General features: G+C 46.0%; 1 protein-coding gene across 2 annotated transcripts; it reads right to left on the bottom strand.

Annotated features, from left to right (window-relative positions):
• Positions 1-796: 796 nt before the first annotated feature.
• Positions 797-11,546, bottom strand: LOC143837290 (free fatty acid receptor 2-like). 2 transcript variants are annotated; one of them, XM_077336922.1, is made up of 3 exons: positions 11,349-11,546; positions 8,308-8,445; positions 797-4,535 (listed from the first exon to the last, which is right to left on the bottom strand). In XM_077336922.1, exons 2-3 carry the CDS (start codon positions 8,321-8,323, stop codon positions 3,418-3,420), a joined length of 1,134 nt encoding a protein of 377 aa, XP_077193037.1. In that variant the 5' UTR covers positions 8,324-8,445; positions 11,349-11,546; the 3' UTR covers positions 797-3,417. The 2 variants fall into 2 exon arrangements, with proteins under 2 accessions (XP_077193037.1, XP_077193036.1); XM_077336921.1 differs by lacking the exon at positions 11,349-11,546 and having other exon boundaries at positions 8,308-8,576.
• Positions 11,547-15,687: the final 4,141 nt, after the last annotated feature.

Raw genomic sequence — 15,687 nt, 5'->3', positions numbered from 1 at the left:
GGTGAGCCGGCAGCAGAGTGGCAGGGCAGCCCCTGAGGCAGCAGCCGGGGAGGAGGATGAGGAGGAGCCGCGGCCTGGTACTGTCTGATCCACGGACCGGTCCTGGTCCCCGGACCGGGGGTTGGGGACAGCTGGTGTATACCACATTGGTCAGATCACACCTGGAATTCTGGAGGTCTTATTAAAAAAGGAGCGTGGACAAAATTGAGAGGGTTCAGAGGACACCGACCAGAATGTTCTGGGGCCAGGGGACCAAGCCCTATGAGGAAAGGCTGAGGGACTCAGGAATGTTCAGCTTGGAGAAGAGAAGGCCGAGAAGGGATATGATTGCTGTCCTTACAGATTTGAAAGGTTGTCGTTTGGAGGAGGGCAGGCAGCAAAGGATAGGACCCACAGTAATGGCTTTAAACTATGTGTAGAATAGTACTGGATAGTTATCAGGAATTTTTTTTTCACAATCAGTTCAAACAGATGGAGGGCAGATGGAAGCTCCTAGGACTACCCAGTGTTCTGTTTTCCCCATTGTCTGACTGCTGGTGCAAGAACAAATTTAGAGTCCAATGGCACCTTTAAGACTAACATTTTTATTCAAGGTAAGCTTTCATATGCGTGCACCCTTCCTCAGATACAATGTCATGTTCCTTGAATAAAACTTTGTTGTTCTTAAGGGTGCTCACTGAACTCTAAATTTGGTCTGCTGCTTCAGACCAACACAGCTACCCAGTTGACTCTACCTTGCTGGGGCAAGAGACAGTCTCCGGTTAACATTCAAATTTGCATTTTTAAAGTGTTGGGTTTTTAAATCTATTTAAATCTATTTTCTGCACTAAAATTAGCCTCCTTGGGTGCAGACAGGAAATGCCCCCTCACTTGCCCCTCAGCAAATGAATCCACAGAAAATTGGTTTTCATTTTTTTAAGCAGGGAGTAACAGGTTTTAATACAGGGTCTGCCAAATGTAATCAGGGTTTTCCTGGTGCCTGCCATTTTGAGTTGTTTGGGAACGCCCCTTTCCACATCCTTAACATTTTATTTCAAAAAAGGCATTCAAGCAGATCATGAAACCATGTGTCGATCTTATTAAAGTCATGAAGGCAAATTCCATCAGAATAAGGCCTATTCAAAAATCTTTCTTGTTAAGCTACAGAGGGTAAATAATTAGTTCATTTACTCCCCTCCCCCAATCAGATTGTTACAAATTATGTGGAAACACATAATCTGCAACAAACTAATTCCAGAAGAAGTGCGGGGCCAGACGCAAAAGACAGACAGCATAGGTGGTGATGGCCAGGCACCCACTGGCTGCACTGCTGCCTCTGCCACGTGTCTTCCAAGGCTGGCCCCACACCCCGCGGGACCAGCTGTGGAAAATGGGTGGAGGAGACTGCAGCAGTGCATCAAGTGGGTCTGAGTGCGCTCCCTGGACTTCACATCTGTAATCATTTCCGTTACAGGGGGTGTGGCAATAGATGTGTTTCCATATCCATAATGCATATATGGGGGTAAAGCTTTCCAGAGATAAATACTGAAAGACAACGGTGAACAAACCTGATGAGCTCTAATGTACACACTTCCAAAATCAGGTCCTCACATCCAACTTTTTTGTCAGAGAAAAGGCTTTTTGGTTTACCCACCTCAGACATCATCACAACTAGTGGCAGTTCCTTGATAACAGCTTGCATTGACCCCAAATTGAAGGTGTCCCATTTCAGAGGGTCTTATTAGCCGTTCTCAGCAAACACCAATTTTAATCTCTGATTCAAGGAATAAAGCTTTCAAGGAGGCATGACCAAATTCCTCCTGTAGCACAACATCTGAGACACAATGTGGGAAGTCAATGATGAAATTTTACAGAGACACAATATGGGATGCTCAACAGTTTTCTTTAAAAAATTGAAAAAGAGAGTGATGGATATTATTGTCGAAAGCTTTGATCCAACAGCTGAGCCATATGGACAAAGGGGGAAGTATTTTCAATTGAAATGCTTGAAGAGCTCCAAGAATTTATTCCCCTCCTTATTAAAAAAAGAAGCTAATCACAGCGTGGTTCTGCTTTATTCACCTCTAAACTGGGCATTCGAGGATAAGTCTGTCCAAAAACAGAAGGAGAAGCTCTTAACATGCTGAATATTGAACCTGTCAACTGGCCTTTGTAATGGGCCAGTGAAGACTACATGTGACCAGTGGCATACCCACCCTATTTGGCACCCTGGGTGGGTTAGTGTTAAGGGTCTGGTGATGGGAGGACTGGGGCAGGGGTGGGGCTTGCTTCCACCTGGAAGTAGCCAGTCAAGGCCACAATGCCCCCTCCCACCAGTCTGCCTGCCTGTCTCAGCACAAATGTGCCTTGCCCTCATGGAATGAGCCCCCCAGTCAGACCATCCCCTGAATGAAAGGTATGAGGTGGAAAGTGGGCTCTGGTCATTCTAGAGAGACCACTCTCACTCTGTGGAAATCCAGAATAGGCAGCCTGGAACCTCCACAGCTGGCAAGCTTTGTCCCTCCCACAGATGAGGATGACCGGATGGCCCACAGCAAAGCCACATCTAGGTCTCGTCAGACCACAAGTCTCCCAGGATTGGGGGGGGGGAACCCAGCCAAGAACCCCTGGTCCTGCAGGCCTCCATGGCCTGCTGATCATGCATTGGCAGATGCCTTGTGTGCTTGGCTCAAGCTGCCCCCCCCCCATCAACTAGCACCCACAGCACATGCCCTGGCACCCTACCACATGTTCCCTTCCTCTGCCTCTGATTGAATACGTAAAATAATTCACATGGAATATCCATATAAATTCTTTTGGGGGAGAGGAGATGTGCAGGGGTGAAAATCAACACACATCCTCCAGGGTAAAAGGAAATCTTTCTTTCCGTGTTTGTTGCAGTCTTTTTGTCGCTTTCTTGCTGGTATGGAAGTGTCACCTATCAATCCTCAACCAGATGAAAAATAGTCTTTGAAATCAGAGAGCTTTCCTCCAAAATCTGTCCTTGGTTTAAAACAATAATAATAATCCAGCCCTTATTTTGAGGAATTGAGGGCAGCGGACACAGCAGAATGTGGATTTGAACTGTGGTTTCTTCATTCCCAGGCTAACTCTCTAGCCACTATCCCACACAGGCTCTAGTACGTATACCTTCAGTCAGGGTCATATCATGAAAATGAAGTTAAGTCACACCAGCGTAGCCTTCGTTGTAGCGTGGCAGGACGAAGCAAGCAGGACAAAGCTGCACATCTAAGCCATCCCAGGTTTGATGCCTCCAAAGAAAAATATAATCCAGATATGCACGCAACGTAAATGGGGGGAAAAAAGCCCACCAAAACCCAACATTCAACATGCAATTTGGAATATGTAACTCCAAATCCGAAACTGGGGCAAAGAAATCTAGATAGTGGCATCTATTCACAAACGTCTGTTTTGGGTCTAGTGTTCCCCCTGTCCTTGGAACTTAGTGCAGTATGCCACTTGCTCAACGTCTAGGGTGCTCACCTCCCAGATCTTTTTAGCATGGCCACAGGAGGATAATTCGGTGGATGTGCCAGTCCCTCCCAGTCCGCTTGAAGTAGACAATCCGACAGCTCCTGCTTTTTCATCATAGTCTCTGGGTTCCTTGCACCCCGGCAAAGAGCAACGGGATAAAACAGGTTGGACTCTGTGACGCATGCCAGCCCAGCAAATACTGACATTCCGTCGGATGGCGCTCGAAGAGAAGAAGAAGATGAACGGATCCAAGCAAGTATTGAAGGAGCTGAGGGCAAAGCTAAATTCTCTCCAGTTGGGGTCCTCAGAATGGATGAATCCCACGATGTGCGAGATGTTAAAGGGACCGAAGCAGATAATGTAATTGAGCAAGGTGACGAGTGCCAAGCCCACGGCCCTTTGTTTCCTGCGGGCCTCGACGTTAGGTAGGTAGGCCAGGATGCGGATCACGTTGACGTAGCAGAAAACGGTGATGATGAAAGGGATGCAAAAAAGGACAAGGCACAATTCAAGACGGAAGGGGTAGATGATCCTCTTCTGTTCTTTGTTGAACTCCTTGTAGCACACCACATGGTTGGAAGGGTCCTGGGAAGATGGTATGGAGTCATTGACCTTGGATTTCATGATAAAGACTGTGCTGCAGTGGAAACCGACCAGCAACCAGATGAAGATGCTGGCCACCACTACATAGACTGACCGGCGGTTCAACTTGTACTTGATGGGGAATACTACCCCGAGGTAGCGATCCACGCTGATTGCCGTGAGGAAAAGCGTGCTGATGTAGATGCTGCTGTGGAAGGTGCAACTGGTGATGGTGCAGAAGGCCGTGGGGAAAGGCCACTCATTGTTTCGAGCTGCCTCCGTCATTTTGAGAGGAAGAAAGATCAGAAGCATGATGTCTGACAAAGTCAAGTTGAGCAAGAGGATGTCAATGGGGGCCGGCTTCTTGCGGACTTTCATGAAGAACGTGTAGAGGGACAGGAGGTTGGAAGGGAAGCCAATCAGGAAGGTGATGATGTAGATAGCAAGAATAGCACTCAAGTTAGTCATCTCCTCAGTGTCTGCAAGGGAAGGAACATACTATTAGATATGAAGCCAAGACAGGAGATACGTTTCTTAAATCTCAAGGGAACACTCAAGGGAAGAATACGGTGGCAGGCATTTCCCACCAACTGATAGCTGTCCTGATTGCAGAAGAGTTCATAAGGCATCAGAGGAAGTCCTTCAACTTTCAGGGAACACTTTCAACACTGGTTCACTAGACATGAAGCCCCTGTACATTGCAAGGGATTCTGGTGCTAGGTCATCTTCTTTGTGGGTCACTGGTCTAGTTGACTGATTCATTATAATTAATCCACATGAACAGAGCATGCAATCTAGAATACACACATTTTTCTGTGCTGGTTGTGGCAAGGGAAGTTTGGTTATTATAGCTAAATTGGTTTTCGGATTTTCACATCATGAATTACTGGAGTGTTTGCTGCAGGAAGATAGACCACTGAAAAACATCTCACCACTTAAAGTACTGCCTGTTGCTAATACGGTGATTCCAGGGGTGACTTTGTGTTGATTTGTTGCAAGCAAATAACACAATCATCCATTGGCCCCTGTGAAATCCTCCCAGTTGCACTCTGAAGTGTTACAAAATTTATTCCAGCAGATCTCACTTCACAACGCCCAATAGACATGTGGGTGAGTGAGCAGGCATGCTACAAAGAGAGGCTGGCATGAAAGAAAATTCAGTTCTCTCCGAGAGGGTCTGAAACACTCTCAGTGGTGGTGAGAGATAGGCAAAAGATAAAATTTAGAGCTGGATGGGATAAGTAGATACAAGTTACAGGGGAAGTGATTAACATGTGATTAAGGTATTAGCAACTCCAGAGAGTCATCCATCGGGAGGTACATTGCCTCGAATATGAGAATGAATCCTGATTCAGCAGTTTTACATTCTGCCTTTGAAATTTCTGTGTCAGTCATAGAATCGTAGATTTGAAAGGAACCTCAAGGGCCATCTAGTCCAACACCCTGCACAATGCAGGAAATTTACAATTACCTGCCCTTCCACAGTGAACCCTATTCCATGCCCAGAAGATTTCACCCCCCCCCCCAAAAAAATAAAATCACTCCAGAATCCCAGGCCAGTCTGGAGGAAATTTGCCTTCTGACCCCAAAGTGGCGATCAATATTTCCCTGGGCATGCAAGAAAGGGCCACAGGAGCCAAGCTCAGACAGTCCCTTCTTCTCACCCACTCAAAATCTGCCTAAATTCACAGAATCAGCATTTCTGTCAGATGGTTGTCTAGCCTCAGCTCAAAAACTTCCAAAGAAGGAGAACCCACCACCTCCCAAGGAAGTCTGTTCCACTGAGGAACCCCTCTAACCATTAGGATCTTATTCCGGATATTAAGATGAAAATCCTTTTGAATTAATTTCATCCCATTGGTCCTAGTCCAACCCTCAAAGGTCACTTTAAGGTGGGCTACAGAATGCCCTGATAGTTTCCGAATATTGGGATTTTTAACATCATATGCGGGACTGATGAAAAAGGCACATTTTACTTTGGAGGGTGAGCAGATGAATGTAGGGTTGTGTAAGGGGGCCCCAATTTGGTTTGATTCGGGTTCGGATGCAGCTGATTTGGACTGATTCGAGTTCGTCCAAATCGAACTGAATCAGTCCGAATCGATTCGGAGCCAATGCAAGTCAATAGGACCATTGACTTGCATTGGAAATCATTCCCCCGTCTTTCCTGGGGGCTGGGGGGGGGAGGTGGTGTATGTTGCACCACTGAAACTTCTTGGAGAGCTCAGGAAGGGTCTTCCCTGACTCCCCTGAAAGTTTCAAGAAGATTGGACCAAAGGGTCCAATCCTAGGGGCTCCCAAAGAGGGTACCCCTATCCTCTCCATTGGATATAATGGAGAGTCGGAATCTTTGGTTTGAACTTGATTCCCCATAGACTTATATGGGGAATGGTCTTTGGGAGCCTCTAAGATGGAACCCCCTGATACAATCTTCCCGAAACTTGCAGGAGACTCGGGAAACACCCTCCCTGAGCTCCCTGCAAGTTTCAAGAAGATTGGACCAAGGGGTCCCATCATAGGGGCTCCCAAAGAGGGTGTCACCATTTCCCATAGACTTTAATGGTGGGAAAATAATTTCAGTAGGTTAATTGCCAATTTCCTGGTTAAGTAACCTGCAGTGGCTGGACAGATGCTTATCCTGGATGCTTATCCTGCATTGAGCAGCGGGTGGGACTAGATGGCCTGCATGGCCCCTTTGCACTCTAGGATTCTATGAGTCTAGTTCAGCAGTGGGATGGGCTGCCTAAGGAGTTGGGGAGCTCCGCCTCACTGGCAGTCTACAAGCAGCAGCTACACAGATCCTTATCCTGGATGCTTTAGGCTGATCCTGCATTGTGCTGGGGGTGGAACTAGGTGGCCTTTATGGCCCTCCCAACTCCATGATTCTATGATTCCACAAGGGAATGGAAACTCATTTCCCCAGTATTTCACACTGAAATGAGGGGGTACAATTCTCTGCCTGAACCCAAGACCTGACGATAGTTAGGAATCCACACAAAAGTTTTAGCAAACAAAATGAACCGAATCTAAAACTGAATACAGTTCCTCTGCACAAAGGTTCAGAGTCTGAGTTTTCTACCCAGGACCGTTGCCTTGAAATGGAACAACCCATGAATAGTTTGAAAGCGTGCCTCACCACCAAATGTTAAAACGTAAATCTGAAATTCTGGGCAAAATTGTAAATGTCTGGACCTCAGTGGGCAAAATTTCATCTTCGCCAGCATGCTAGAGTAAAGTAAAGGTAAAGGTATCCCCTGTGCAAGCACCGAGTCATGTCTGACCCTTGGGGTGACGCCCTCTAGCGTTTTCATGGCAGACTCAATACGGGGTGGTTTGCCAGTGCCTTCCCCAGTCATTACCGTTTACCCCCCAGCAAGCTGGGTACTCATTTTACCAACTTCGGAAGGATGGAAGGCTGAGTCAACCTTGAGCCGGCTGCTGGGATTGAACTCCCAGCCTCATGGGCAAAGCTTTCAGACGGCTGCCTTACCACTCTGCGCCACAAGAGGCTCATGCATGCTAGAGTAGGAAAGCCTTAAAAATATCAGCAACCTATTTTGGGGATATATATAGGATTCTATGATTCTATTTGGTCCGGGTTTATCCAAATGCACATCTCTGTAACCCACTGTTCAATCTAATGGAGAAGGACTATTGATCATGGGTAGGGCATATTCCTTGCATACAAGAACTCCCAGACTAAATCAGTAGTATCATCAGGAAAGACCTCAAGTAGCCTGGATTAGGAAGTGCCTGTTTCTCCCCATGGTGCTTGAGTATTCACCAAAGAAGAGAATATTAAGCAAGAGGAACCCAACTTTTGACAGGAAAGGAAGGTCTGAGGTGGGATGGGAGCCCTATGGCAGAGCATTTGCTTTTGATGCCCAAGGTCCCCACCTCAGTCATTGCCATCTCCAGAAAAAGGATCCCTGGGGACAGATGCTGGGAAAGCTCATTCTCTGTGTGATCCCGTAGAGAAGGGCTACCAATCAGAGCAGCCGATAGTGAGCTTGGTTGACCAATGGTCAGACCTGGTAGAACATGTTAAATAGGGATTGTTCTATCTGATAAAACACCCTACATCTCCTTTTGTGCAAATATTTTGGGACTTCCTAGCTATAACAAATGCCAATTAAGTCTGATTAAGTCCCATAAGAAACCCAATAGGGATTCTTGATCTGACTATGTAGAATAATACAATTAAAATAGAGAAGGCATGTTAATTCCTGCAGAGGTTTCTTCAAACCTTACTTGACAGCTGCTCCATTTGTTCTCCGAGGAACTGAAGAATCCTGGCTGTCTTTGGGCGATGTAGCCGACCTGCTCGCTCTCTGCCGAAAGCCGTTGTTACAGTGTGTTTTCCATGCAGTTCTTTTTAAAAAGTGATATCTTTATGTGGTTTAATAAAAAAAACACCGCCTTAGCTGATCTGGTGGAGGAAGCAGATGTGTTGGGCAACCAGTCCCCAAGTTAAAAGAGAAAAACCACCCAGGAAAGAATGACCAACTGTTTACCGCTCAGTTTTTTGCAAACCTCTGATTTCATCGTGTCCCAAACGTACAAGAAGCCCAACCCCTTTGGAATCACCACTGGTATAATAATATGAGTGGGAGGACTTAAGGAACAGGAGAGATTTGGCATGTCTTCCCAGCTATCAGCCCTTAATAATTCCCCCAACTGCTGAGCCCTTTCAAGAGAAGAACGCCTCAAGGGAAAGCTGCAGAGAAGAATCTGTAAGCGTGCCAAGAAAACAAGGTGATTCATTTCCTGGGAAATTGGTACTGAGTCTGAGCTATACTTTGCTTTGAGTCTTTAAGAGGCAACACGGTGTAGTGGTTAAAAACTGTAGTTGGTAATCTGGGGAACCAGGTTTGATTCCTCCTCCTTCTCCATAAGCAGCCACCTGGGCTGTCTCCTGAATTCCAGTGCTGGCTAGGAGGCAAATCAAGTCGAATACTGCCGTGAGGTCAAGCAATGCACGTGCTGGAGAAAATCCACTAGGGTGACCAAAACTGTCTCCACCCTTTGTCCAGGCCAGGAGCCAGACAGGTCAGGATATTTGCTAGATCATATTGAATGCAGGCAAAAATACTGAATGTGGCAATAAGTGGTAGTCGTACAACCCTAGTCATGGTTGCCATGCTTGCTCATCTTTCCCCTAAGGACTAGAAACTTAAAAAGGGAAGTGAAAATAATAGGCTTGCTGCCTATGGTGAGAAAGATCACATCAGAATAGTTCCCCAGGGAAATGGATTTAAATAAACATAGCATGGAAATATGGTAAGCCTGTCCCTTTCCCAGTAATCTGAACTAGAAAACTACACATGAAGCATTTTATGGCTTAGACTCCAATACAAATAGAGGCTTCAGAACAGCTTGCTAGAGGGCAGAGTTGGTTTTGATGTTGACAGCCCTAGGTGTGGATTATCCCATTGGGTCCCATGACCTCACTGCCACCGCTACATGTCTAAACAGTCTTGATTTAGCCCAGACTGTACTTTAGCGCAGACATTCATGTGGAGTAGTTTCACAATGTGATTGTTGGTTCTGGAATCCATGCCATCCCGCATAATGCCTATACGGCTGGACTTGGTTTGACCGATGGCTAGTGTTTATTGCACCCAAAGGACAGAGGTTATACTTTTATTCCTTCTGTGCACCATCACAGTTTCTGGTTAGCCTATTTTCTTGTTGCAGCTTCTCTGATGCACTAGATTATTTCCTGTGCTATACATGCTACTGGTTTTTTCCTGATCTCTCCTCCTCCCCCCCCCCCTCCGGTATCATTAGAGCTCTGGTTTATGGCATGATAATGTTTTTCTTCCTAAGGATGAGGCTTTTAAAAATCAGATGGTGGTTGAGTTGGCAGAGTATTTTAATATGTATTGAGGGATGGGTAGTGCTCGTGCTATTGAATGGGGATGCTCATGAAGCTTTTATTAGAGGGAGATTCATTGCATCTGTTTCTAATGGACCAAGCCCTATGAAGACAGGTTGAGGGACTTGGGAATGTTCTGCCTGGAGAAAAGGAGGTTGAGAGGGGACATGATAGCCCTCTTTAAGTATTTGAAAGGTTGTCTCTTGTTCCATACCAGATCTTTATCATAAGAGAAGTCATGTGGGATCGGGCCAGTGGTTTAGCCAGTCCAGCGGTCTGTATCACACAGTAGCAAAATCCCAGGTGCTATCAGAACGTCCACCAGTGGGGCCAGAACTCCAGAAGCTCTCCCACTGTTGCCCCCCAAGCACTAAGAAGAAGAAGATTTGGTTCTTATATGCCACTTTTCTCTACCCAAAGAAGCGTCAAAGCAGCTTACATTCACCTTCCCTTTCCTCTCTCAACAAAAGACACCCTGTGAGGGAGGCGAGGCTGAGAGAGCCCTGATATTACTGCTTGGTCGGAACAGCTTTATCAGTGCTGTGGTGAGCCCAAGGTCACCCAGCTGGCAGCATGTGGAGGAGGAGCGGGGAATCAAACCCGGCTTGCCAGATTAGAAGTCTGCACTCCTAACCACTGCACCAAGCTGGCTAAGAATACAGAGCATCACTCCCCCAGACATAATGCCTTATCTATATATTGTGGCTATTAGCTACTGATGGACCTCTGCTTCATCCGTTTATCCTCTTGAAACAGTCTATGCTTGTAGCTAACACCGCTTCCTGCAAGAGTGAATTCCACATATTAATTACTCTTTAGGTGAAGAAGTCCTTCGACAACTACTGCCCATTGATTTCATTGAATCCCCATGATTTCTCATATTATGATAAAGGTAGAAAAGTACTTCTTTATCATCTCTGTCCTATACATTGTTTTGAAAACCTCTGGAATGTCTCCCTTCAGTTGTCGTATTTCTAAGCCAAAGAGCCCTAACATCTCTAACCTTTCTTCTTCTATCCCCTTAATCCTCTTAGTTGCTATTTTTCTGCACCTTTTCCAATGCTATAATCTCTTTAAAAATATTTATCAAAACATTGGTTAGAAAAAACGTTAAAGAGAACAGGCAAGGAAAAGTCGATAACACAAATAAATCAAAGCAACGAGAGACAGATCCGTTTAACAAATGTAACAGAGTACAAACTACCAGGAAGTGCTACAACAGACCAACTTCACAGGCTAAAAATAGTCGCTGGGTCTTTAATCTCATCTTCTGACTACTTCAAAGCACAGTAACAACCTAACTTTGCAAGTTTGACATTGCTGCCGCCACAGTGAGACTGGACTGCAATCCATTTATGGATTGAGACCGACTCATGAAGATCCCATGTTTATATTTGATACCATGAATACCCACCTCTGCCTTTTTCCCCCCAGCTGCAAAGCGGTTGTTTCTGGAGAGATTCTGGTGATAAGAAAGAGAATAGAAATGAAGTTCTGTAGTCCGGGCTTGGCAGGAGAAGCAGCTGGTTGGCTTGTGCTAGGGGACTGCTCTTGCTTTGGAAACCATCGGTTTCTCCATTTCCAAGGTTTCCTTTGGTTCTGTTGGCTGTTACCCAGGCACACTGAATGTCAGTGGCAAGAGGAGATCAGACCTTTAATGAGAGGCACACCATCCAGCGCCAGGTCCCAAGGTGCATCTGGAGAGATTGCCATATGGTTGTATTGATCTCAGGGCTGTCAGGTTGCCAGCAAGCTAATTACAGCATCTTGTGTCCCAGAGGAATTATACAAAAAGTCAGAGACAATGAGTAATGAGGAAGGTGTGGGCTTAGATCCTTATCTACCAATCCTCATTGAGACAAAGCTGTGAAGCAACCCAAACGTTGATGGAACAGCACCAAGAATGGAGTTCTGAATGCCTTTCAAATGCATGCACCAAACGCATGTTTCCAACTCTCTTGTTCTAGCAAGTCTCCTGCCCTTCTGACAGACAACAGAATCACATATAGAGCGATTCCTGTCAAAGCATGCTGAGATCACATAATCTTTGGCGGGGTAGGGACCCAAGTGTGATGGAAGAGGGCAGGGAACAAAGACACACAACTTTGTTTTATTTAACAATTTGGACGTTCCCTAATCTTCTTTCTCTTGTTCTTGCTGGTCAGCCTGGTAGAGTGTTATATTTTAACTAGTTCTCAAATTGTCGTCCCCCCAGTCCTTCATAATAGAAAAGGATTTATAAACCATCTTATTGAAATAAAGTACCCCTTTCTGCTTTAGGCACCCTCAGAGGTAAGTTCACAGGCTCTTTAGAAGAGAACAATAAGAAACAGAACTTTATTAAATAGATGATGTTCTTAAATAAATGAAGTTTCAGAAGATTATTGTGAAGCAGACTTGGTACAGGAAGAGTTTTAGTTTTTTCCTTTGGGAAGCTTCTCGACCTTGACGCAATCCCCTCAGGTGAATACAGTTTCCCTCAAAGCTAGATGATGGTCCTTGACCATTTCAGCACTGGGTCCTTGACCATTTCAGCAGACGGGAGTACAAATCTGGGGTGGATGAGGTGCACCAGGCCAAGTGCTCCCCCATGTGGGAACAGGAAGAGATGGGGCAACCTGCCCCAGCTCAAATGCCATCCTGCAGCGTGGGCTGATTCTGCACTTACTTTGTTTATTCCATTGTGGATCCTGCTGAATCCAGAACAATTTGAACTCAATCTTCCTCTCCCCCCCCCACCATTGAAACAGAAAAGTGTTCTGCCAAACAGAGAGAAACAGACCTATCCAATGGCGATACAATAAATATATTCATAAAAGAAAGAAAAGTGTCAGAACGTGTCAATACAGACCGGTATTCCCATACCTATGTGAGCCTGTGGCCAGGATTATATTATTATATATAAGGTTTAAATTCTCAATACTTATAAAATTGATAAAAATACTGACGACTCAGAGGACTTGTCACTGTTGAAAGAATCTCACTGAAAACGGATATTACCTGGATTCCGTTTTGACAGAAGTCCAACAGAATAAAGAGATAAGGAAAACTACAAAAAAAGGCCTTCTCTACCATGGAGTTTTGGCAACAAATGCGAAGCAGCCAGAGATCCACGTGATTTCTCATGCTTTCTCAATCCGATTCTGAAAATATTGAGGGTTATTTTCACTCCTAAATATTGCAGGATAAAGGTAGGGTCACTCTGAATCAATCATGCTTGTTGCAGAGGGAAAATTTAAATTGGACAAATTCAAAATGGAAATCGCATTCAGTGGAGATGGCGGGGACTGAATCGACCTGGGAATGGAATAAAAGCTCTGTGCAGACTATACCCTGGTGCAGCATCTCCAGTACGGAAATGGTCTCACTGACACATATCTGTTCTTAACCCCCCCACACACCTTGAATTCTGCTGCTCAGATCTCTTAAAACCTCGGCTAGGAAGGTTTCTTTCCCCAGAAGACTCTTCTCCTTCTAGGCACCAGAGTTTGGATTTCTTCCCCAATATCACAGCTCGATTGGGCTTCAAGTCATGAGTGTTCAAATTTGAAGAGCTAGTCAGTTCCAGACATTTCTTTACTTAGTTTTCCCCTCCTACATTCTCTCACAACCACAACCACCTTCTGAGGTAGGCCTTCCTCTGCCATGTCATCCTTGCTGTTCTTCCAAGTCTTGACCCTGGGCAATACCATGCTACCTTCCCTCCCATTTAAAGCATAAACAACCATTACAAACAGCAACAAAACAGCAGGAGAGATACAAATATAGGCACCTGGGAACCAGGCAACGTGTACTGGTTGCCTAACTCCAATCGTAACAAAAGTACTTTTCATTCCTATGCAAAAGCGAGGGTGAAAAACAGAGCCAAGCATATACCCTAAGGTAGGGAATTCCTGAACTGAGGTGACCTTGCATGAACTTTCTGTTTCCTCTGTAACTCTGTCTGCACATGCTCCGAGGCACGCCAACAAAAGACTGCTGCCTTAAGTCAGGCTTGCTGCTCACACCAAAGGGTTTGATAATAGAATCACAGAATCATAGAATACCAGATATGGAAGGGGTTTCCAGGGTCATCTAGTCCAGCCCCCTACAGAATGCAGGAAACTCACAACTACCTGACCACCCACAGGGACCCCAATTTCATGCCCAGATAATGCCCTCCTCCCCAAAAATACAATCCTCCCGAACCAGATTCAACTGGTAATTTCTTCCCCTCACCCCCAACTTTCAGTCTTCAGACACTCACTCGTGGTCCTCAATTAAGGGAATTGCCAGGGAAAACCATGGAGCTTCCAGGGATTCCTAGAACGACCACATGTCACTTCCAGTTTCTTCCTGGAAATAAAGTGACAGTGTGGTGGCTTCACATAATTCCCCCCTTGCCACTGTTGAGTCTGGCAGCAGGCATCATGAATGGGGTGTGGAGGATCTCCCACCCTGGCTTTGGACTTGGTAGCCCTATTCCCTGCCCCCTAGGGACCAGCATTTCAGTGGGATAGGGGTGGCAGGAAATTCCCATTCTGCTGTTTTAATATGTAGTCCAGATCCAACCCTAAATGTATTCCTCTTCACTGGCAATGAAATGCAGCTCCTCTCTCTTTGAGGAGTTTCCCTCCTCTATGCCTTCCAAGGGGGTTTCAACATCTCCTGTCTGGACATTACTCATTCATTCATAAAGTCTCCCTAAGAAGCACTGCTTGTGGCCACAGGCTTCAATGGGGCAGAAAGTCAGAGTCTTTCTTCAGTTTCCACGTTGCATTGGGGTCTGTTGCTGGGAAATGGCTGGGTGGGGCAAGGAACTAAAGAGCTTAGAGCAGGGTCATGTAGTGGTCCTTAGATCAGCGTTTCTCAAGGTTCTTACCTTTGCGACCTCAACATCGGTGGTGGCATGCATGTGGGCATGAGGAAGGTGTGGGCTTAGATCCTTATGCGGTGGGCATGGGTGCATGCGGTGGGCATGGGTGCATAACAATCAAGGTGGCGTGGAGGTAGCCAGTGCCATGCCTCCACCCACCTCTGCCCGCCTCCGCTGACCACCTCCACAGACCACCTTCATGGCCACCCCACTGCTGCCACAGTCAGCCACCTGGCGACCCCGCAAAAGGGGCCAGGTGACCCCAAATGGGGACACGACCCCTAGGTTGAGAACCACTGCCTTAGATCCTGACGGAGACGCCAAAGCCTGACTGGACAATGGCCAGAGTATGGATTGAGGTTGATGATCTAATGACCAGGATAGGGGAGGGATGTTGGTTCTGCCATCAGTTGGAATTTTTAGATTGTATTGTTATTCATTGGGGATTAATTGAGGGGTTTTTATGGGGATTCTTGTAGTTTACCTGTTATCTTTGTAAGCTGCCTCAGGCCAACTTTGTCAAGAGTGGCAGGATATAAATTAAATAATAAGGTAAAGGTAAAGGTATCCCCTGTGCAAGCACCAGGTCATGTCTGACCCTTGGGGTGACGCCCTCTAGCGTTTTCATGGCAGACTCAATACGGGGTGGTTTGCCAGTGCCTTCCCCAGTCATTACCCTTTACCGCCCAGCAAGCTGGGTCCTCATTTTACCGACCTCAGAAGGATGGAAGGCTGAGTCAACCCTGAGCCGGCTGCTGGGAGTGAACTCCCAGCCTCATGGGCAGAGCTTCAGACAGCATGTCGGCTGCCTTACCACCCTGCCCCACAAGAGGCTCATCAAATTAAATAATAATTATTATAATAGATAGATAGATGATAGATAGATAGATAGATAGAT

This window comes from Paroedura picta, chromosome 5 (assembly GCF_049243985.1).
Source record: "Paroedura picta isolate Pp20150507F chromosome 5, Ppicta_v3.0, whole genome shotgun sequence".
NCBI lineage: Eukaryota > Metazoa > Chordata > Lepidosauria > Squamata > Gekkonidae > Paroedura > Paroedura picta.
The sequence above is the reverse complement of the archived record's forward strand: the minus strand, read 5'-3'. Positions and strand labels throughout refer to the sequence as shown.